Source organism: Anabas testudineus, chromosome 4 (assembly GCF_900324465.2).
Source record: "Anabas testudineus chromosome 4, fAnaTes1.2, whole genome shotgun sequence".
In the NCBI taxonomy this organism is placed as follows: Eukaryota; Metazoa; Chordata; class Actinopteri; order Anabantiformes; family Anabantidae; genus Anabas; species Anabas testudineus.
Genome location: NC_046613.1, coordinates 23,921,180 through 23,945,714, shown reverse-complemented (window position 1 = coordinate 23,945,714; position 24,535 = coordinate 23,921,180). Strand labels below are relative to the sequence as shown.

Sequence of the window (24,535 nt, the reverse complement as noted above, 5' to 3'; positions counted from 1 at the left end):
GCTAAAATACTAAAATACCAATATATCAAGCTAAAATACTAAAAGACCAATATATCAAGCTAAAATACTAAAATACCAATATATCAAGCTAAAATACTAAAATACTAATATATCAAGCTAAAATACTAAAATACTAATATATCAAGCTAAAATACTAAAATACTAATATATCAAGCTAAAATACTAAAATACTAATATGTCATCTCCACCAACACTGATCCATTAGAACCTGTAGACAGATTTCTGTAAACAACAACAACAACGACAAATAAAAAACAACAATTACACAACTAAATAGTCAGAACTAGTAGTAAAACATAATATATGTATTTTTTTAAATCACATGGTAAATTTCCTCCTTCTTATTATTAAATAATAATATTATTTATTCAAGTTTTAACCTTTTAATTCGTGTTCAGGATGAAACATGGCGCCTCTGAAGCCCTGGCGTTGCCATAGCAGCGGAGGGAGGGGGGGAGGCCCTTTAAACGACTCGTGATTGGTCACATTTGGCTGTCGCTCTGTCCTAATTTCCCTTCTGATTTGCTACATGTGCTGTCGCTCTTAAAAACCGTCACGTGATTGGCTCGTTTCCACAGTGAGGCCCGCCCCTGCGATAAGCCCCTGCAGCTGCACACAAGTTGAGAAGAAGAAAACGCGAGCGGAGGACGAGCTGGAGGAGTTAAAGTCGGTCCACACGCTGCTTCACCGGGGAGTTCACGTTTACTTGGAGTTATACAAAGCTGGGAGAAGATGTAGGAACTTTCTGTTCGCTGTTGTCGCCGTTTCACGATGGAGGAACCTGCTACAAGGCAAGTAGTTACCGTAACGTTAGCTAACTGAACGTAAAGTAACGTTCACTGTTAGCTGGGCCGCCTGAGAGCTGGACTTAAATACGACAGGCAGCTGTTTTAAAGCCCAGAGTGATGTCCGACAGGAACACCGACACTTTGGAGTGAACATACTAATGTTTACTGCCCTCCACAGAGAGTTTGACTTGTCCCTGTCGGACGGAGCCTCGGACGACGACATGCCCTTAACGTTACCCACAGAGAGCAGCCTCAGCGGGAGCATCCGAAAGGTGAGACCCGCACAAGTACTGATCCACCTACAGTCACCTCAGGTGTTACTGGAGGTCCCAGTAAGTAAAGTACAGACTGTGGAGTCCTCCCTCTTATACTGTCTCCATAAGCACATAGGGGGGTTTAATTAAAACATCAAATAGCTAAATATATATAAATATATCTCCGCAAAGCAGCATTAGATCTGAACTGTGATAATAACAACTGTCTACAAACAACAGCCCAGCTGATCAGATCAGCACATTTTTACTGAACTCTGCAGGTCTCTCATGCTAATATTATGAGTTTTGTTTGTGGATGAGCCTCTGAAATTTCTGCTGCTGTTCAATGAAGGTGATTCAGTTTCTGTATGTTTTGACTGCTTATCTCTCAAAGCTCTTCAGCATGGTAGATACAGGTAAAGCCTTCTGTGTGTAGATCAACAGAGATACTCTTTAATGTTGTATTATACTAGTTCACAGATTTGTGTGTTGTGTGCTGTTTCCATGTTATTTTGTTTTTCTTCTCTTTCATTTGATTTAGTTGTAAATAAGAGTTGGTGCCATGAATTGTGAGTGGGAAAATATGTAATTTGAGTCCACTAATCCTTTAATTACCTTGAGCTACTGTGAGTGGGTTGAATTACAGGCAACAGTGATGGGAATATATGGATAATGACTTTATCTTGAATTATTTGTACACCTGTGGGAATATTTTTGGTTTGAGAAAGAACATAGAACAGAATAAATGAATGATTACAGCCATGGGAGACTTTGAGTAAGGCATTTCATCAAGTGCTGCTGAACTGAGTCAGCTTCCAGGTTTGCATGCTTTATTCTGTCTTGGAGGTGAGCTGCTATGCTCAGGAAAAGTGACCTGCACAGGTTTTTGACACAGGCTTTGAGACTTTATCTGCACAGATGTCGAACATTCTCCATCCTCCTGCCCTCCTGATGCTAGAGCAGAAACGGGAGCTCGGCTAGAAGCCTAATCCACATAGGCGCTCTGAGGATTACTAGACATATGAATGCTAAACAAATACCTTTACTGGATGAGAGGGAAGAAGAAGGATTGGAAGACTGAGAAAAGAGATGTTTGTACAGTGTACAGTTTGGCTGTAGAAGGGATAGAGAAGGTGATGGAAGGAGCCAATGGGATAAGGCAAATGAGTATTTACAGTAGAGTGCTTACAGTACAGCCGCTCCATCTGTCATGTTGTTGTACATCTGTTTACCTTTTAAATGTGAAGCAGTGGTGGACTGTTTGAGAGAATGGTGATTTTAGTGAACAGACATTTAACAGTCAGCTGTGAGGACACTCCCTCTTTTGAGATGCACAGCTCTTAGATATTACCAGGTCCTTTTTTTATTAAACGTCCCGCTTGGAAGACTGTTCTACTACCCCACCAAATCATATTTTCCCCATCTAAAATGATCTCCTCTGTTCAGCAATTAGTTTCTCCACTTCTGTGACTCGCTGTTTGACACACCCTCAAGCATGCTGCTCTATCCAGCATGAACATCTTTCCCTGCATTTAGTCTCCCAGGCAGCTTTCTCACCAGCCTCTGCTATATTGTCACCAACAAGCTCAATATATGGTATGGATGGACAAAGTTCAGGTTAAGGTCATGGTATGGAATGTAAGTACAGTTACTTCTGAAATAGCTGGTGCTTATTCCTATCAGAGATGGAAAAATTGACTTTTAATTCCAAGTAAGAAAAGTTTCTCTGAAACCCCACTAACGCAGTTTTTACGGAGATCCTGCTATTCGCCTGTGTTTTCTTATTTAGGATTTCTTAAGAACAAAATCTGCACACTCAAGACCACTCTCCAGCAGATTTATTTGGCAGACTGTGTAAAGTGACAGTTGTTTTCCAAAGTACTCATAAGACCATATGGATATATTCATCAGTGTACCACGTTCCTCATGCACTTTCAACATTGGTTTCTGTCTTTGGCCTTTCTGAGTCCATGAATCTTTTCACAATATTATAACTGCAGATGATGAAAGACCTAAATAATTAACAATCTTTGATCTGATTGTGCCACATTTTGTCTGACTGTCAAAGTGGTGAACTATGTTAATTATGTTCTCTCTGTACCTTTTTATCTTCCACTTTTCTGTCAGGGATGTGATCCTTTTGCCCAGACTCAGCGGAGTAAACTTCAACACAGGCGAGCTCGCATCAACCAGCAGATTAACAAGGAGATGCGAATGAGAGCTGGAGCAGAGAACTTGTTCAGGTAAGGTGGAGAAGCCACTTCTCCTCTTTCTATTTATGGTAGTAGCCATTTTATGATGCACTTAGAACTTGCATTAAAGTATAAACCAAAGTATTTATGCAAAAAAATAAAGAAGTAGTCAGTAGTTGCAATGTTAACTAAATTGAAAATTGAAAACAAGTTGCATCACTTCATCACCAGGTTTCCTTTCAGATAACGTCCCCTGGTAGATTCACATTCTTCTAGTAAAAGTAAACCTTCAGGTGGCATTCATTTCAATTTGAAAGTAAAAATCCTCTCCTATATCATCTTCATAACCTCCAAACTTGGTGCTGGTCCAGAGTTGGTTCAAATTGCAAACTGTCTTAGAGCCAGTTGTGGTTGTAGTTCTTTAAAAGCGTTGCTTCTGACTTTGTGAAGCTTCTCTGACTTCTGAACTGTGCTGCTCTGATGCATATGTGCTGATGTGCTGCTTGTTTTGCTCAGTATGTTTTCGTTGTTGGTAAAACTCAATGTAGGATGTCAATCTTAGCTTTAGCCTTTAGCTAGCTAATTAGCATGAATTATAATTTTATCAATCCCAATACAGTTGACCAAATAAATAAATGGTACACTTATTTATATCTTAACAACCAAGCTTTTGTTGAATTTGTTGAAATCAGCTATCCCCTGATACAAGCGGTTGTTGATTCATGGTAAAGAGTTGGTTTCACCCTGGAACCAATTTTCTTGGTCAGAGCTGGAGAATTGTTTGACTGTCGAAGAACTGGTTCAAAATAAAGTTGAACAAAAATAAGGCACTGCCTCCAAACCCAGCCCTGGAACTGGACTGGTGGAAAAGGAGTTGAAGATGTAGTAATAAATACTCTGTGTTGGTTGCTCTTTGTGAATGTGTTGACTCCGTTACGTCTGTGGTACTGTCCAGTGATGGGAAGGTCAGAGATCACTTCTCTTCAAAACGCACACGTCAGCACCACCCAGTTTTATGGCTCTGTTTGTGTTCACCGTGTGTCAACATGCAGGATTATATGTCTGTCTCCTCTTCTTGTGTTTGTATCTCCTTTTCCTGTTTGTTACCATTAATATATTTTGTTTTTCATACTAGTCTAGAACATTGGCACCAACAGGTCTAATCAGCCATATGAGCTGACTTGGCTTTGTGTTTTTAAGCAGCCTGCTGTCATTCACACAGCTCAATAAAGTTTTACTAGTAAGGAAATTATGAAAGTAAAAAAAAAAAATGGTGGCATAGCATCAAAGTATTCTCTCTAAAAACATTAGCGTCATCTTTATCCTCCCCAGCTTCTCTCTCTTTGATTTCTCATACTTTTCCTCTCTATTTCTCAGGCTCTGAATGTTTATCCGTATAGACGGTAGATTACTAACGGGCAGAAATGACATATTTCATTTAGTTATACATTTGCTCTACGTTTTTGTTGTGGCACTTTTGAGAACATTTACAACATGAATAGCTCACTCTGTAAAATCTGAAAACACACTTGCTGTGGACTCCCTCATAAAGATTCATCATGGGAGGAGGAGGTGGAGGAGGAGGAGGAGACACTTAATTAAAGTAAGGGGCTACTTTCTGCCTTGTTAGTGGTGCGATGTTGGAATCTAATTAGATCAACACAACTACAGCTAGTTAAGTTTCAGAAAAGGGATAGATGGACTAAACATAGCACTAACTATTCTCAGTGTATTTTCTTTCTATTCTAAAAATGATCATGTAAAGTCGCTTTACCTTCACATTTTAAAAAGCTGGAATCTTAACATTTATCTTAACATATTTATTTAATAAATAAATGGCTACAATTAATTATCAGAGTAGTTTCTAAAAGTTATGTTTATTGATTAATTGACTAATTGCTTTTGGACAAGTGAGTGGACACACAGAGTAACTCATTCTTTGACTGGCTGTTATCCTGGACAGTGATGACTCAGTTTAGGGGAAATAAAACAAGTGCTCCTGCTCTGTGTGTTTGGATGGTGGGTCACAGAGACAAAGAGGACCCCCACACAGCCTGTCGGCCTGTAATCAGCTGGCTTTGTGTCTGCCTCCCGTCCTGTTCCCATGCAGAGATCCCCAACGGAGCCCTGGAAAGCTCATCCCCCACTTATTTGTCTGGCACCCACACATTTTTTTGTCCTGCCCTCCCCCTTTCAGGTCAGCTTCAGCACAAAATGTCTTGCTTTCACTTCACTCACTCTGAAACTGCTGTGGAACTGGGTCGTGTTATGAGTGCTAGTGGGTTGGATGTAATGAAGGGGGGTTAAGATGCTGATTAGTTGGAAAAATGGGTTGTAACTTATCAGGGCTTGTGATTGGCTGTTGAAGACATCATATTGTGTGCTGCCTACTGGGTGTTTTTCTCTGGGAATTCAGCTGACAGACTCTAACTAGTTTAATCATGGTCTTTATGGAAGCAACCAAATGTTACGTTATTGAAAAGAAGCATCTTATGTTTCAGCAAGTGCTTACACTGAGTAAGAGCTACAAAAGCTTCCTTCAAAAGCTACAGCCTGTTGTACGTGCAAGTGGGCATGTGTGAAGGGGAAATTTGGCAGCCTGTTTAAAACTGAATAATCAGATTACCTTTGGCTTGATCCTAGATATAGGTGTGTGTGAGAGAGAGATTTAGATTGGGAGTGACAGATGAAGAAAGAGGTGAAGGTAACATGGTCTAACTGGACAGATTAACATTATTTAAAAGGAGCTCAAAGGTGAGCTCCAGCTGAACGTCTGAGCCTCATTTGGTCATGTGTTAAATAGTCACATTTTTCAGTTTCTCCATTAGTCAATGATTGTCAAGATAGAGGAAAACAATAGCACACTGTTACTCCCCAACATGAAAAATACTGTTTCTGCATTATAAAGTCTATAATTTAGCATGTGATTTATTGTTTGTGTGTGTGTGTGTGTGTGTGTGTGTTTGTGTGTGTGTATAAAGGTAGGCCAGAGTGAGGTGGTTTGGACATGTTCAGAGGAGAGATTGTGAACATATCGGTAAACAGATGCTGCCGGAGGAGCTGCCTCCTCTCTAGAGGAGACCAAAGAGGAGATTTATGGATGTAGAGAGAGGACATGAAGGTAGTTGGTGTGAGAAAAGAGGATGCAGAGGACAGGGGTAAATGGAGGCAGATGATTTGCTGTAGTGACCCCTGATAGGAAATAATAGAAAGGAAAAGAAAAAGGTATAATCAGAATGATACTGTAAACAGATTCACTTTAGAAATGATCAGTGTTGAATTGTCTAGTTGGGCCATTTTCAGCTGTACCAGCTTGTGACTGAAGTGAAGTGTTTTAGCTGAAGTACATGATTTATCTATGACCCAAAAACATGACCAGTCATCAGTCTGTTAATCAGTCAGTAATTTGTCCTTGTCTGTTCCTTGTCTGTGCTTTAGACACACAAATGTTTTATCTGTGAATTTTATTGGTTGCATGAGCGAGGGGATTTCCTTACACTGAGTAAGCCAACAGCAGTCACAATGATGCCTCAGATTTCCAGGAACATTGACCCCCCCAGCCCCCTTGGTATTGTGAGCTGGTTTTACTCAGCACTAAGGCCCTCCCCTTGTGTTTAGAGGAGTCTTGGACTGAATGAAGACAGAATGGTGGAGAGAGAATAAAATAAAGGACTTTCTGTAAATGCAATCATCAAATTACATCAGCAACATGAACAACACGTCAAATGATGCATATAGATGTGGAACACTTGGTTTAAACTTTATAAAATGTCAGAAATTTGGAAACATCGCTTCTAATAATTTCCAAGAGCCCACTATGAAACCCAAACATATTAAAAATGAAAAGTGGCAAATCTTCACATTATACAAGTTGAAAATTTCTTGTTAAGTTATATATGTTATACACATTTTTGTTAATCGACTAATTAATGGGTCAAATAATCAGTAACACAATGCGTTCTTCTTTTATTACAGTATAATGATGATATTGTTCTCAGTATGTTTCTTTGTTAGGGAACCTTTATGGTTTTCCTTTGGAATTTGTTAATACTATTCTGACTATGCTGCTTCAAGTAAAGTAGAGTAGCTCAGCTTTATTGAAATCACTATATCATAGTTTAATTGTTGATAAGTTGATGATTGTGATCTGATGTGTGTGTGTTTTGCTCTTCAGGGCAACCACCAACAACAAGGTGAAGGAGACGGTGGCTCTTGAGCTCAGTTTTGTCAACTCCAACCTGCAGCTGCTCAAAGAAGAGCTGGAGGAACTCAACAGCAACATGGAGGTCTACCAGACAGACAGGTAGACTGCTCAGACACACAGACTGAGAAAAACATGGTTCATTTTATTTGTCACATGCATTCCAGGTCACACTCATTGGTCTAATGAGAATTATAATTGATGAAAACAAGCATCCGCTACACATACACTGTGCATACTTCTGTGTTTTAGACTTTGAGCAAAATAAGACTCAATTTCTTAAGTGATTAAAATACAGTCTGAGTGTTAAGAATAAGTTAATTTTAGAAATACTAAGGCATTGTGTCATAGACGGGTCCTTACAAGTGTAGAAGTACAAATGCGTGTGTTTAGCCTGCTGCAGCCTCGGGTCATGGTAGGGATAAATCCCCTGATTAGAGTGTTATTAATGACCCCGTGGCGTGTGTGCATGTTTGTGTTCATTGTGAATGGGAGGAGGTGACTGTGGGGGCTTTAAGGTTAATACTTGGCTTTAGCTTTGCTTATTAGCAGAGCTGGAGCCAAGTACTAAGCTGTACTACACTGAAGCATTGAACAGTGTGCCGTGTGCTGGGTTTGAAGACGAGCAGATGGTGAATTGATAGTTATTACCTGCACTGTGTTTGCATGTGTTTGTCTTCAGCGTAACATGTGAAAGATTACACAAAGACACACACAAGTTGTTTTTTTCTCTCTATAGTGAGGCTGTCAACGTTCCCCTGATCCCACTCGGCTTAAAAGAAACCAAAGAGATGGACTTTACTGTTGCTATCGAGGTGAACCTTCATTTACAGTTGCTATTTCAGCTTTCTTTTTAGCTTTGTACAAATACTTTTTTTTTTTTTTTTTTTTTTTAATTACATGCATACCACATTTATTTATTAGCTGAAAACAAATTTAATATCCATCTGTCTCCCCTTCAGGACTTCATATGTGAGCACTATGGAGAGGACAGCTCCCCCTACGACAAAGAGATCAAAGAGCTTATGGAGCTCAGACAGGTTAATAAACGTCATAAAATAACAAGAAAAAACATTCACCTGGTCCAGCAACATCTGTTTTTGTTAACTTTGTGGTAGAAATCAGTGTAACTCTGTCAGAAGTAGAAAATGAGGAGAAAGGGATCTTGAAATGTTCATATACTAACTTACATTCTAATGTGGGGAATATATCTCTCTGTTTGGACCAGGCCATGCGGACACCCAGTCGTAACCAGGCCGGTCTAGAGCTTCTTATGGAGTACTACAACCAGTTGTACTACCTGGACCAGCGCTTCTTCCCTCCTCACAGGAACCTGGGTGTGCACTTCCACTGGTAAGAGCAGGAGCATGTGTTTAGCACTTATTAGAGGAGCAGTCTATTTCTGTGGTCAGAAACGCTAAACTAACAGATCCATGAAGCAGCTTTAGGATGTCAGGAACACACAACACATCATCACAAATGGATCAATGATACTAAAGAGCAACACTCTGCACTCAAATACTGTCAGAGCTTGGACAAAAGAAACCAGTAATATTTATAATGTGCGAGCTCTGTGCTTCAGTGCTAAGGTTAACTGTTAATTTGATGGTACATTACTTTAGAAACTGTTGCCCTTTAATACAAACACCAATGTAATGCACAATTTCATCTCCTTTCACCTGTTCCTCAGGTACGATTCTCTAACCGGCGTCCCGTCGTCGCAGCGTGCGTTGGCCTTTGAGAAAGGAAGTGTGTTGTTCAACATCGGCGCTCTGTACACACAGATTGGAGCACGACAGGACCGCTCTGCAACAGCTGGCATAGACAGAGCTATAGATGCCTTTCAGCGGGCTGCAGGTACTGAACCAGCAAACACATACATGTGAATCCTCCAACAGCTCCAAATTACTTGTTTGTTGGATAAAACAATAAGGATGGTTCACACATACAAAAATAATACGATGTATAAGTTAAATCATATCATGTTGGATAAATATCCATATTATATCCTACATATGAACCATTTCCTTTTATGTTTAGGTGCATTTAATTACCTGAAGGAGAATTTCTCCAACGCTCCCAGTCTGGACATGAGCGGCCCATCACTCTGCATGTTGGTTCGACTGATGGTAGCCCAGGTGCAGGAGTGTGTGTTTGAGCGTGTGACACTCACCACACAGGACACAAGTTTCACCTCACAACTCTGCCTGGCACAAGAAGCTGCACGGGTGAGTGCACGTCTCCAGCTTAGCTGCTGCTTTGCTACTGATGTCCTGTGATTCTGACTCTGTATGTGTCTTTTGTAGGTGTCAGACGTCTACTTGTTAGTGCAGCAGACCATGACACAGCCACTGATGAAGGACTATGTGCCATTTTCATGGGTGTCCATGGTCCAGGTCAAATCGGAACACTTCCGTGCTCTCTCACACTACTACGCTGCTGTTGCACTGTGTGACCATGTGTGTAAGTAATAAAAACAAACAGTGCTTTCACACCATTTCACTAAAGAAGGAACAAAAGAAAATGTAGGGAGGTAATGAAGAGTTAAAGAAATGGAGTGGGAGACAGAAGGGGTTTTGGAATTTCTCCTCTGTACACCAGCACATTGAATTTGAAATTAAAAACTCAAGATGTGATCAAAGTCAAGACGTTCAGCTTAAATTTGAAGGGTCTAGCTTTTTTAATGTTAGATTGTTCCATCATTTAAGAGCCTCCAAAGTTGTAGGTGTGTGTATAAAACTTTCCCGAATGGTTAATGACACACCGTCATCAAACCTCTTGACTTAAATCTGGATGTTTGTTCACAGCTTGACTGTTAATTTTAAATTCAGTGCAATTGTTTAAAGAGGTGAAATTCCAGAACACGTATTCCAAAATTTATGGACCGAGGGTGAGGAAGAAAGAGGGAGATGGGGGTTGAGAGCTAAGTAAGAGAGGAATAGAGAGAAGACAGAGGGTCCAGGTAGTTCTCCACGTTTGATATCTCACTGTCTTCTGTTGTGTAGCGACTCCTGAGGAGGTTGATGAGGAAGCAGAGAAGACCTTCCTCCAGTTCTACGTCAGCACTCCAGCAGGAGCATCACTCAGCCAGGTTTTAAGAGATCCTGAAAAAAGAAGAAAGCTTGGTAAGTTACCACACAGCAGGGACTTCTCTATTTGAAATATAGTTGAAGCTGAGATCTGCTGTCACTAAAAGCACCAGTTAGCAGCTTTGGGTAAAACGTAGAAATTAGAGAAGTAATGGACATTTACTGAAATTAGTATCTTCTGTCAACTAAACTGTTCTGGGTATGAGTTGCATGATTACATGTTTACAGGTAAGGCACACCTGCGGCGTGCTGTTATCAGACACGAGGAAGCACTGCGTGTCCACGGCCTTTGTAAGATCCTGAGGAAGATGGACATCCTGCAGGATGTGCTGTCTCTCACACACAAACGCTCTTTGGACAAATACTCAGAGTTGGACAGGGAGGACGACTTTGATGAAACTGCAGAGGCTCCAGAAATACAGTGTAAGTCCTTTTTAAAATTCTACAGTCAATAATACATTAATGATTGAAATGACTGCTAGTAAGGTGCGGTTTCCTTCAACAGCTCACACACAGCAGAAGCCAGACGTCACTTCACCTAACTTCTCTACAGTCCAAGTTACTGATATCTTCCAAAGACTGGTGAGCACCTCAGGGAGTAAACACACTGAAGACATTCATTTGGTCTTTAAAGTAAACGCAGCACTTACCATCACTTGAGCTGAACATCAACTTTTCATGTTGTGCAGGGGCCCCTGTCAGTGTTTTGTGCAAGAGCTCGTTGGGGCCCGGTGCGCGTGATCTCTCTGCAGAGGGGAGAGGGCGGACTGGGCCTCACACTCAGAGGAGACTCTCCTGTGCTGGTGGCTGGAGTGGTACCTGGAGGATGTGCAGCAGTGAGTCATTGTTTTTTTTATGTACATCATCTTTTACATCAGTGCAGATGATGTCCAACACATTCTGTTAGTCTGTGGAAGTAGGTTCAGTCATGTATGAAAATATAAATATACATGGAGGTTTGTTAAAATAGATTTTACATGTGAGCCTTGAAGCTATAACACTTGTGACCAGTAGAGGGCATAAAGACACCAAAACAATGCTGTGTGTTGTGAGCGAGTGAAGAGGCAGCAGCAGTGACCAGAGGTGTAGACTCTCGGCTAATCCTAATCTTTGTGTTGTTCAGGAGGCGGGACTGAGAGAAGGAGACTACATCGTGGCGGTGGACGGACAGGACTGTAAATGGGCCAAACACGGTGAGGTAGTCCACATGCTGAAGAGCTGCAGCGACAGAGGAGTGGAACTCCGTGTGGTCACATTACACTCACACGATACACAGGTTAGTGCACGATAGGGATGTCTGGCTGCTTCTCAATGTGCGAGTGCTCACCTGTGAAGTCACTGTAACATCTGTGTGTGTCGGCAGGTGGAGAGGAGAGCCATCATGGTGTCCCACAGCGATAAAGAAAACACTCGGCAGCGTCTGCTCAGCGGAGCCAAGGGTCAGAGCTCTGCCTCCCTACTGAACTGGAACAGGAAGAAGAAGAGGGAAGGCAGCGGGATCACAAAGAGACTAGGAAGCACTTTCAGTTTGTCATTTGGAAGCATCCGAGACTCTGAGGCCATGTACTGAGACATGACTGCAGAAGAACCACTCAGGGAATCACAGCAGTGGAGCAAATGGTACGAAAAGGACTGCATCCAACGTTTAGTGCTAATGTTTACTTTGCATGAGACAGAAGGAGGGATTTACTGTTGCTGCGTAAGAGACAGGAAGGTTAGGACACTGGCGTGATTTGAAAAATGTTCAACTTGTGTGGAAAAAAGAAATGCACATATTCCTGAGCTTATAACTGCAGAAAAACACTAAGTGTACTATGAAGTGCAGGATTTACTTAAGACAGTAATAACAGACAGGAATGAGTATGAATAACAGTTCATACTTCATGTCTCTACGTTCATGTGTAACTCCATCGTCAGTTGCACTAAGATGATTAACTTTGAATTTTACTTTAAAAGGCAAAATGATGATAACATTACATAAAATTATGTACTGTGTAAAAAACTAAGTCTTTTTGTGTCTGAGGCTGCAGATTGATCACTGAAGTGTTCAGAAACCATCTTCATGTGTCAGTGTTGTTTCAGTTCTTGATGGTTGAAGCACTTCAGACGTTCTGTTCTTTTAATGCACTGTGAATTTTGAAAATGTTGAATCTCTTTTTAATAATGTTCTAATTCATAACTTAATGTTGCAATAACGAACATGAAACACGTCGAGAGGAGGAACGTGTGAAATAAAGAGAGTGAGACCCTGCAGGAAGAACCCGACACACAGTGTTGTAGTTTTCAGTTTTTGTATTCACTCTGACTCACGTGTTAAAGTCCTGTCGAGTCAGACGTTACTGTGTTTTTATTAACATTTGAACTTTTGTAAGATTTTGATACAACACTTGTAGCACATTTAGTCCAGATAATAAGAAGTTTATGTTTTGCCATAGCTTTGGTTGTGAGTATGGAAAGCCGGAGGAGACGAACGTCATGATCAGTTTTTACTAATTGATGATTTTAACTAAACAAACTTGTGATGTTGTGATCACAGTGACTTTGTCGTCTCTGACTTTCTGTACTCGGATGTTGTTGTCTGCTCTGTGGGGTGTTTGTTTTGGGTTTTTTTTTTTGTAGACTCTGTTTTCGTCCTTCTGTGTTTTTGACTGAATAGTAAAACGACTCCCAGTGTCTGTATTTGGGGATTTGCACTGTGTAATTTCATGTATAAAAATAAATGAAAACTACCAGCTACATGTGACATTTTTCATCTGTTAGTTCTGAGAAGTACTTACACGTTAATTTACACAGTACAGTGAAGGTTTCTGCTGACAGAAGAACTCGTCACCTTCCTCTAAACTAGTTTACACCAGGATAAACGCAGCTTCTTTCAATTTGACCAAAACACAAACACATGCACATTATTCAAATATTATTTCAGTGTGAGGTTTTGTTTAAAACTATTGGTAGTTAAAGTTATTTTGGTTCATTTGACTTTAATTCAGAGTTAAAGCTGAGTATCTTTTACACATGTAGCCGATAAATTCACTACTACTACTACTACTCTGTTTTTAACAACATTACATTAGGTGAGCTCGACAGGAGCAGCAGTTTACACCGAGTTACGTTGAATTTAGAGTCTAAAGCAACAGGACCAGATTTATTCTGTGAATGAAGTAAAATGAAGTCATTCTTACGTTTCAGTGGAGCTTGTGGTCGGTCTGATGAAGACGATGACGTCTCAGAAACAACCTCCTGCTCCTGAGAGGAAAGAAAAGAAATGAATCAACCGTCAAGTTCAAAAGTGTAAAAGATTTCTACAGGTCAGAGGTCGCAAGAAACCGAGTACATTTACTAAAGTACTGTACTCAAGTACAACGTTGAGGCACTTTTACAGTTCTGGAGTATTTTCACATTGTTACTTTTACTAGATTACACTTCAGAGTGAAGTACTTTTACTCTACGTTTTACTCACTACATTAGTTTGATAGTTTGTTACTTAAGATTCTTAATATTAAACATAATCAACTAATAACTGTGATGTGATCGTTAACCAGGTGCCACCAGGTTAACTAGTTAAAGTTAACTTTACCAACTGTGCTGCTTTTTCTCCTCATTAGTGAAGATTAGATGAGTAGTTTGTTCTCAACAGCATCATAAAACCACAGTTTTCTTAGTGGAGTACTTGTACTTCAGGTTCATTCTAGAGCGGGTACTCTACATTTCAGCTCGAGCACATAACTGAAAGCATGATTGTACTCGTAGTCAAGTACTTTTTTGACAATTACTTTTCACTTATGAGCGCTGAGTTCATGAACTAATTCCTTGAACGTACCTTCTAACTCCTCATTTACCAAAGTCGGTCGTGTCCAGAGGATTTCTGGTCGTCACATCAACACGAGCACCTTCACCTGGACACATCAGACGTCCAAGTCAATGCAGGTAGAATTTAAACAGATCCGACTCTGACACCCCCCAGTGTGGTCAGTCAGGTGGTGCACGCTGCATCTCAGCTCTCAGCAGCAGAGTGGTGAAAATTAAACAGGAATTATTCTGAACATGCAGGATCAAGTCACAGGATACCGTGTGGTAACAACCGTGCACCAAATGATCCCCAGACTGCCCCACAGTGTGCCACCCACAGACAGACGAGACGTGATACTTGCCTGTGTTGGTTCTGAACTTATTCTAAGCAAAAGAAGAACATGAAGAAGTGTTTGGTGTATTTCAGCAGGAAGTGAATCAGATTTTAAAATCAGTGGTTTTGAATATTATTTATTGAACATCGGGAAATCTGGGGGAAATCTGCAGCAACAGTCCTTCTGGTCCAGGACACAGAGTTATTTATTATTCAACTCATTATAACCACATTATTCTCCTGTGGTTTCATGTATGTTCAGTGAAAGGTGAGTAGCAGACGTCTGAGAACATCAAGTCCCAGACAGAGTTCATGTTCAAGTTCATTTGCCTCGACTTCAAACTTCGTACACTTCAGTCCACCTCTGGGCCCTTTATGATCCTCTGGGCGCGACAGCTGGGCCCAGACCGCTCTGTTCCAGCTCTGCTATCACTGACATGTGTTTGAAATCTGCCGGGTGGTGGTTAAACGTCTCCACCAATCGGTACGTCTCTTGTCGCTGTGTGCTGTAGAACAGCTGCACCTGATTGGCCAAACACTGCGCCTGGTGAACGGTCTGGGAAAGAAGAAGAGGGACAGACTGTGGGGAACCTGTGCAGCCAGGTGAGACCACAAAGGTACAGTGAGGCAACAGTGAGGACTTACTACGAACTTGGGGTCCATCTCCGCCGTCATGAGGACCACGCCCTTCTCCTCCTTCACGTCTGGGTAGTGGTAGAGGATCAGCTGACTGGGAGCGTTCTCACCCAGCGTCTGCACACGAACAGGACACAAAGCTGCAGTTAACACGGCTGTTTATAAAGGAACAGCAGCACCTGGTTCTACTGGTCATTTTCTGTTTTACTGATTTAAGTTTATATCAGCGGTTTTGTAACAGATTAAATCTTCAGTCAGTTCGTACAACGAGACACATTAGTTCTTTTATTTTTACACCTAGAACTGAATCCACGTTTAACTTCTGCTACGTCAGAACGTTTCACCTGTTGTTGCTGAAAATGTTAATGCCAGTCTGATTTGAAACTACCAGATCTTCACCTGGACGTTGATGAGGGAGGTGAAGTGCAGCTCGTGCCCAGACCACTGACCCACGAAGAACTCGTAACCCTCCTTCTGAGGTAAAGCATATAGGAACTGGGAGCAGGAAACCACAAAGAGAGAGTTCATTTAAAGAAAACATGTGAAGCAGAAACGCAGCAAAGAAACGAACAGATTCAATAAAGAGCCTCATTATCAGCTTATTAATTAAACTGTATCCTATTACTTTTAGGTATAAACATAGTTGTAATACTCATCAGCACGTCTCAGTGTGAGCAGCAGTGATCTTACCATGGGGCAGGACTGTGATCTGCTCAGGATCACCTCGTAGGTCTGTGTCTGTCATGTAAGGAGAGGCAGGTTATTAGACGCCGGAACGTTTCCCCAACAAACCATCACAACAATAACGTTCTGTGTGGTAGATGGATTTTGAGTCATTAACTAAATCAAACTAAAAAGACTAAATAAACCCACAGTAACTTAAAACGTATCCCAGCTCTGACAGGGATCAATGTAAATAGTGACAAACTCACCGGGATGACAGCGCTGATCGTGTCCTTGGTCGAGTAATATTTCATCCAAAGCTGAGAAAAGACAGAAAGTCGAGACAGACGTGATGCGACTGTCACAGTGAGGCTGACGTTAGAGCGACCGGCCACCTCTCACACACTCACCTCTCCAATCTCCTCCCCCGTCTTGTCCCTGATCATGTCCAGGTTGAGGATGGAGCCCAGAGTCTGAAGAGCACACACACTATGACTATGGTGCCATAACAATTAAAGGAAGCTGTATTACTGCGTGATGTTAATAATAAAATAATAAAAACCCATCAAAACAAGAGAATCAAGAGCAAACTCAACAGGAAAACTGTGCTTCACCTTGTTCTTTGTGAAACCTGCAGATGCTCCATCGCTGGCGGCCTCCTTGTCTCTTTTCTCCAACTAAGAAAAATCCACAACATCACATCTGTTCTCGAGAGCGTCACCAGAAATTAATCAATAAAAACCAGAGAAGCATCTGATAATAACTCAGATTTGTTCTCCTGATGTTTCAACACGTGACCTGTATGAAGGTCAAATGTCTGGAGAGGATCTCAGTTTATTAAGTCCTGACGAAGCGTTTTAAAGATGTGTGTGAACTGGGGAGTGTTTACATCGTGACCTCAACCTGTTGTTTCAGAATCTATTAATGGTTTTCATGATACTCCACCTCCTGCTCCATGAGTCTGATGAACTCCCCCTGCTTCGACTGACCGACCTCCTCCTTCTTGGCCTCGTGTCGTTTCTCCAGTCGAGCTCTGAACTCCTGTGGTTTGGTACTAAAAACAAGTCAAAGGGATCAACTCCGTCCACCGTCCACATCTTTACTTTGTGCTCGAATTAAAAATGTGTGTCCCCTTACGTCCTACATTACCCAGAATGCCCTGCAAATAACTCAAAGCACAGAGGTTTCTGTAAAAGAGCAACTTGAACAAATCCTGAGCTTAAAGTTGAAGTGATTCACTCTGATTAATCATCAAAAAGTTTCTGTGTCAACAAACTGAACTGAACTGAACTAACTGAAGTAATTAAGGCCTCCAGCCTCCTCACACACTGATTTGAATTTTAGCATCACTGGTTTTCGTTAAGGAGAAATAGACTCCAAAATAAAAATAAAAGATAAGTCAAATACTTCAGTGTCTTCCTAAACACAAATGTTATTTAGCTTTCTACTATTTTTAAAATCAAATTAGCCCCGAACTAAATGGAAATCAAATCCAGTTAGGGTTACGGTTTGGGAATAAAAGTTCAAATATGTTTATATGTGGTTAGATTTGATTGTTTAAATTTGACCCGAATACACATTTAGTTCGTCAGAGTATTGGTGGAACCTTTCTAATCGTCTGAAAAGAATTGAAACGTGTCGAAAATCAAATTTATTTTAAAAACAACATGTTTTCTAACGGAGATTCGGATTCTGCGGAGCTCACCGACCTGCGCAGCTTCTGGATCTTGTCCTGGTACTTGCTAAAGAACGGGTTCTCCTCCAGATCCGGCTCCTTGCGCACCGAGAAGGCTCGGAACTGCACCGGGACCAGGCCCGGGATCAGCGTCCTGATGCCGGTGGCCCTGACCGCCAACATCCCGCGGTACAAACATGACATTTGTACCACGGCCGCCGCCATTTTTCCATCACTCCCGTCCCACATCTATAACGTTCCGGTGGGAAACAGGTTTTATATTTGTTCCGAGACGAAAACGCAGAAATAATGAAACATTTATAATTTGAGTATATTAATAAAATGATCCATATAAAAACAATAGCTGAGTATTTTCTATCTTATTTATGTTATTTCATGAACATAAAATAAATTTTTTAAACCATTAAACAAATAAAACAGGTACAGATACAGTAAAATAAAATATCCCACAATCAAATAGTTTACATTTCAGGAACAGCGAGGAAACATAAATCTAAGATTAAATACAGAGATCATTTGTCCACTTGGGTTTCTTTAATTTATAAACATTAAATTAGCAAAAATAATTACACAAAAATAAAGTTAAAGAAAGAAAAAACATCCATATGTTATATATTACTGTGCCAGATATCAGAAAATCAGAGACCCCTGTCCCCCCTCTCTCTATCCTGAGGAGGTGAGAGTCTTTTTTAGACCACAGATACTCAGGAATCTGCTTGGACAATAATTCTAACAACACTTTACAGAAAAGAACTGAGCCGACTGTATTTTCTGTGGAAGCTCAGGACTGAAAGCAGCTGCAGCACCATGCTGTGTCTGTCCGAGTCTTCATCAGAAACAGATGCTGCTGGGTGCTGAGGTCTGGTTCGGCTCTTTGAAGACCAGTAGAGGTCACTGCAGACTCTGACTGAAACCTGCCTGAACATTTGGTTCAGTTCATTGTTAAACTGTCATCACAGCTTCTCTACTGAGAACTGACAAACACCACCACTAAACACAGTCAGAGGCTGAGGCGGCTGTAAATTTAACAACGTTTGTGTGTATGTGTGTGTGTGTTTCCCCTCATGTCAATCTGAGTGCTTCTGTGTTTACTTTCAACAACCAATCATTTTTCAATCACTAATCACACACTCGTTCAGCAGCAGCATCACAGCAGGTGATGATGCTGCTGAACGAGTGTGTGCAGCTGATCTACACTGTAGAAATAAATATACACAGAGCGTGTACTGAATGAATGATTTTTAGTGCATGTGAACATGTGTGTGTTTGTCTGGAAGACTGTGGGAACAAAGGCTGTCAGGGTCACGCCAAATTTAGCACTAAAAGATGTTTAGTCCCTGGTTTGTTGCTGTTACAGTGTTAGAGGCACTAAAAGATGTTTAGTTCCTAACCCTAACCCTAAAAGATGCTTCCTCTGTAAGTGATTTCCAACAAAGTCCCTGTGCAAAAAAAAAAAAAATGTAAACATTTATCTGAACAACAATAAACGGTGAAGTTAGTTAACTAACCACCACTAACTAAGTGGTAGCTGTTTGACAGGTTCATAAAGAAGGATTGACAGTAAGATGAAGAAGCAGTTAGACAGTAAAGGAGACGCAGCGTGTGGAGAAAAACAATTCACTTAATCTCAGTGTGAAGTCAATTCCAGTTTTCTACATGGAGACAGTTCAACTGTTACTATGAGCTGAATATATAACAGAGCACAACAGTCAATCAGTGTAACTGAAAGAGAAGAAGAAACCAGGATGACTTCTGTTAAACCTGGTTTACCTTCTTCTGTTGCACCTGACCTACCAAAGTACCGCAGGTGCACCCAGGCTCCACCCAGGCTCCACCCAGTGTAACGTCCTAACACGACGGATGTCTCATCACGAACAAGACATTTGAACGAGACACTGACGAAACTCAGCTGACAGGTACGAAAATTCATGAATCATCATAAATTAAAAAATAAACACAGTTTAACTGATTCACAGAAAATGTTGAGAACTTCACTTTGGTGTCATGTGTTTGATCTTCATCCTCTCTGCTGACTGACGTCTTTAATCTACTCTGTGCTTCTGTTTTTCTCTCCTCTCCTCTCACTGACCTCCTCCTCCTCCTCCTCCTCTTCCTCCGCCTCCTCCTCCTCCTCTCTCTACATTCTCTCGCTCTCTTTGTTATGGGGGTCCTGCATGGAGGATGTATATTTTATGTGCGGCTCTGGAGGCTTTTACCATTAATTATAGAGAAACACTAAGCTCTCCATTTGCTGGACAGATGTTATTTTTTACTTAAGGAGAGAAAGGGGACTGTTCCATAATTCAGGGGTAATCCCGTTCAGCAGAGAACAAATAAATAAATGAATAAATAAATAAAGCAAAAGCAAAAACCACAAACATTTGCTCCAATGCTGCTGAGACGTGTAACGCTGCAGCGACACACAGATTTCCTCTGTTCAGCCTTTAAGTGCCTTCTATGTAATAAATATGGAACAGCTGCTCTATGGTTTCATTTCTTATTCCATCTCCAAAAGTATTTCATAAAATCACACAAACACACACTTAACGCAGCCTTTTACAGCTCCACAACAATAGAAGAAAGTTTTTCAGAGAGATCATTTGACGCGAGTTAAAAGAGAAATAAAGAAAAGTTGGTGACTGGATGGAAAAAAACAAGTTCAGTCTGAAATATTTACACAAATAAATGTTTGAAATGGACTCATTAATCATTGGAAAAGTAATTTATCAGTTAAAAACCAGTTGGGAACCAGCAGCGGAGCCGTCTGTAGGTTTTAGGATTTAGGGGAATTTGAGACAGGAGTTCATGTATAAAACATTGTTTTTAGAAGAGATTCTGATTAAAATAAAGGGAAAGACTGAAACAACATTTAGATATAATCCTATAATAAGAACTGAATATGTAAGTAAACAAATACAATGTGAAGCGTTTTAAATACAGCGCAGACAAAGGTTTCATAACGAGGTTCTGCCCAGGGAAACCTTTAATATATATATATATATATATATATATATAATACACATTTTAATATTATATATGCATATAAAGTGATTAACTGATTGTTTAATGAATTAAATCTGATTTATAAATATACATCTTTGACATTTTTTAAATAACAGAACTGTGTTAAAGTGTTTCACTTCAATTCCTCCATGTTTGATGCTGTTGGTATCAGAACTAAATCATGACCATCAGTCCAGAATCCAGATTTTAATATCTGTTTTACACACAATTAACCTCCTAAAATCTTGATTTATAGACTAAATGAGTAAATATCTTAGGACGTATCTTTCTATATATCCTGTGATATCCACAGTTTCTTCCTAAGCTGGTTCAGACTCTGCAGTAAATCAAGACGCAGCTGAAATATTCAAATTCAAGACGGTGAAAATCTACAGTTTCACGACAACGCAGCAAATTTTATCTCAAATTTATTATATGTAATAAGATAAAAAAAAAAAAAAACTACCACAGTAGCTACAAAGTGGACAGTGTGAGAAGTAAAAGTGTTTTTATGGTATTTTTGGAAATGTTGAATTTAAAATCTGTATTTTGAAGTTTAAATTGTAAAATCAGAACATCGGGCTACAACATGATGTGAAGAGTGAACGTCTTCTTTTGGGGACATAAAATACTAAATGTTGGTGAAGTCGTACTAAACATGGTGGCTGCATATTTCACACAGCGTTAACACTGATCTGTGTTGGAACAAGTAGACTTTGAATAAGTGAAGAAGACTAGTTTCCTAAATTTAATCAAACACATAAGGAGGAAAAACAAAGGTCAAACATCTGAAAACGTTTTTTCCTGCGTGTTCACAGCAGCTCAGATGTTTTCATGTTCAATCTGACCGAACAACACTCGTGATGAGATTTGATTTCAAGCCTTGGGGTTTTCGGGGTCTTGGGACCACTCACGTACCCTCCCTCTGGCCAGCTGAAATCGCACCCCTGGGCCGGTGGATGACCCTCATCCACACCTCCTGCTCACACACACACACACACACACACACACACACGGCTAAGTGCCCGCTCACGTGCACACTCAGTGAAAAGGGGTCAGCTTTGTGTGAGGAATCCCATCGTTTTAGAGAAGGATCCCATTAAAAGTGCATGAGTGTGTCTGTCTGGGAATCAAGACACCTGCTATTCTGCTGCTCAGCTGATAGCTCCCTGTGTGTGTGTGTGTGTTATTTATTCATACACAGAGTCGTTAGGGAACCAGGCTTCACTCTCTTTACTCTCTACTGGACACACCGGGACCAACGGCAGGTTCGGGTTTACTCATCATTTGACCTCTGACCCTTTATTAGCAGCTAACAACCTGAACACACAATCTTCAGGGTTCATGTTCAAATACAAAAAGCAAACAACACACTTTGCACTGATGCTGAGTTTCAGCACGGTTCAGACTTCTCTGCCTGTCAGGGATACGGAGCTGCCTCGGACCAGAAATTTGAAAAAGAAATCAAAAATCCGTAAAGATGCAGACACTGAACCTCCAGCTCACACAGCACCAGAAAAATGAAAGAGGATTTTAGAAAAAGAGAAACAGTCTGAAAACATTTTCCTTCTGCTGCTTTTGTTGTGCACAGGTTTAAACAGAGACGCAGTATTATGACAAATCAGTTAAATGTCTCTTCAGAGTCAAATGAATGAATGTTTATGAAATAAGGACAAACATATAATTATAATAATCTTTAGACATATTTATAAGTTTAATGATGCCAAGATTATTTTTATAGAAAAAATTAATACATTGAACCAAATTCATTGAATTGATTAATTACATAAAAATTTGATGACTTAATACACATGCTAATTATTTTAACTAGAATAATAATTTAGAATTACACTGATGAACATCACCTCAATATATAATCAAAGACTAAACATAAAGTTTAATTTGTTCTCACTACACCTTATCTTTCTCTATTTAACTCAGGCACAAATAAAGTGGATTTAAAGTCCATAAAACTGCATCCTCATCAGGCTCAGTAGAGATACTAGTGATAATATCTGGCTGTGTCTCACCTCATCATCGTGTCGTCGCTCAGACTGCGGCTGGATGCTCCTGCGGTTCCTCCTGTGAGCAGCAGGCGGCGCTGCCCGCACGTAAACCGGGCGGAGACACAGAGCAGCAGGTCCAGAGATGCAGCACCTCTCACATTCAGGTTCAGGTTACTGAGAGGAAAACGGCTTGATGGGGATTTATTTATTTTAAAACCTGCTCCACTTAGTTCCTGCCTTACTTCCTTCTCTTCTTTCATCTCCTTGCCTCCTCTCTAGCTCTCCTTGCCTTCACTTTGATGTTTCCTTGCCTCCTCTCTAGCTCTCCTTGCCTTCACTTTGATGTTTCCTTGCCTCCTCTCTAGCTCTCCTTGCCTTCACTTTGATGTTTCCTTGCCTCCTCTCTAGCTCTCCTTGCCTTCACTTTGATGTTTCCTTGCCTCCTCTCTAGCTCTCTCTCATCTTTCATCTCTTTGCTCTCTGATTTTTTTCTAACCATTCCCTCATTGGTTTCCTCTCCTCCTCTCATCTTGTTTCCTTCCTTTCCTTCCTAATTTCCTCTCCTGCCCACTTTTCCATATTTACCTCCTAATTCATCTTTTCTTCTTCTTACATCCTCATTCCTCTCCTGTCTTCTTGTCTTTCATCCTCCTTCACTTTCTTTCTTCTTCTTCTCTCCTGATTTCCTCGTCTTTCATTCTATCTTCTCACTGTTTCATCTCCTTCTCTTCTTCTAAGTCCCTGTTCTCCTCTCCTCTGTCCTGGCCACGCTCCAAGGACGGATGGAGGGGGAGCATCCGGTGCACGCTCAGTGGCGCTGACAGCTGTCACTTTGGCTGGTGCTAATGCAGCTGGGCTAACCTGAAACGAGCAGGGACAGGCCTGAAGCTCAGCGTCATTGACCACCTCCTCCTCCTCCTCCTCCTCCTCAGGGAGGCAGCAGTAGGATATGTGGTGAGGGCTGAGGTGCAGGTGCTGGGGTGCTGCGGTGGGTTGGGAGAGATAAGGCAACGGATATAAGAGGGGTCAGCAGGGTCACGGTGTGGTTAGCACCGACAGCACGGCTCTGAAAGCGATCCAGCAGCAGTGTTAATGCAGAGGCACCAAACAGTGGAGGAAGGAGAGGATGAGGAGCAGCGATATGGTAACTGAGTAGTTCCCAACCTGGAGGCGTGTGAGCCTTAATTTTAATAATGTTTGAATCATCAAATCCCGGTGTTGGAAACAGCAGTGGACCAATCGAAGGTCAAGAACGAACTGGTCTCAACTTTTAAAGATGTGAAAACCTTCAACAGTCCAGGAACAAACAGGAAGTTCAACATTTGCAGCGTTTCTGTGAGAAACTGAAGAAATTTAATTATTTTATGATCCTTTAAATTTAGAGAGGAGCTGAGAGACAGAGAGCATCAAGTGACTGTTGTGTCTAAAAGGACCCGGCTCATTATACGAGCTGGTGTCAGTCTCTTTCCTTCTGTGTATCTATGAATGTCAGATGTATGCTCACTTTAACTGTGTGTGTGTGTGTGTGTGTGCGTCCCACTCGGTGCAGATCCACAGTGCGTGCTGATTCAGCTCGTTATCTGATGGAGCTGCAGACAGAATGAGTTTAAACCTCAGCATCGCCGCAAGCTCTCGCACAGCTTCATCTACTGTTCGTAGACACACACAAACACACAAAGGAAAACTATTTCCCAAAAGTAAGAAAGAAAAACATGTTCTTTTACAGAAGCCTTATGAAGCTTTAAAGAACGTCGTCCAGCTTTTCCTGCAGCTCAGACGGAGTTTAGAGAAAGAAAACTGGGCTGTTGTAGTTGAACTCTGGTTGGAGCCTGGTCAGATACGATGAACGTGCTTTACTTCAAATTA

The 24,535-nt window shown here is 40.9% G+C and overlaps 2 protein-coding genes across 2 annotated transcripts; one reads left to right on the top strand and one right to left on the bottom strand.

Annotated features, from left to right (window-relative positions):
- The first annotated feature begins 636 nt into the window (after nucleotides 1-636).
- Nucleotides 637-13,272, top strand: rhpn1 (rhophilin, Rho GTPase binding protein 1). The gene is made up of 16 exons (XM_026346462.1): nucleotides 637-812; nucleotides 988-1,081; nucleotides 3,191-3,306; nucleotides 7,430-7,558; nucleotides 8,196-8,271; nucleotides 8,419-8,496; nucleotides 8,685-8,809; nucleotides 9,147-9,313; nucleotides 9,497-9,684; nucleotides 9,763-9,919; nucleotides 10,462-10,581; nucleotides 10,774-10,968; nucleotides 11,051-11,127; nucleotides 11,235-11,381; nucleotides 11,669-11,821; nucleotides 11,909-13,272. The coding sequence occupies exons 1-16, from the start codon at nucleotides 793-795 to the stop codon at nucleotides 12,113-12,115; spliced, it is 2,049 nt and encodes a 682-aa protein (XP_026202247.1). The 5' UTR covers nucleotides 637-792; the 3' UTR covers nucleotides 12,116-13,272.
- A 1,510-nt stretch (nucleotides 13,273-14,782) lies between these two features.
- On the bottom strand, nucleotides 14,783-17,888 carry atpaf1 (ATP synthase mitochondrial F1 complex assembly factor 1). Its single transcript, XM_026343630.1, has 9 exons — nucleotides 17,674-17,888; nucleotides 16,910-17,018; nucleotides 16,579-16,641; nucleotides 16,375-16,437; nucleotides 16,234-16,284; nucleotides 15,992-16,039; nucleotides 15,701-15,796; nucleotides 15,311-15,418; nucleotides 14,783-15,221 (listed from the first exon to the last, which is right to left on the bottom strand). The coding sequence occupies exons 1-9, from the start codon at nucleotides 17,886-17,888 to the stop codon at nucleotides 15,039-15,041; spliced, it is 936 nt and encodes a 311-aa protein (XP_026199415.1). The 3' UTR covers nucleotides 14,783-15,038.
- Nucleotides 17,889-24,535: the final 6,647 nt, after the last annotated feature.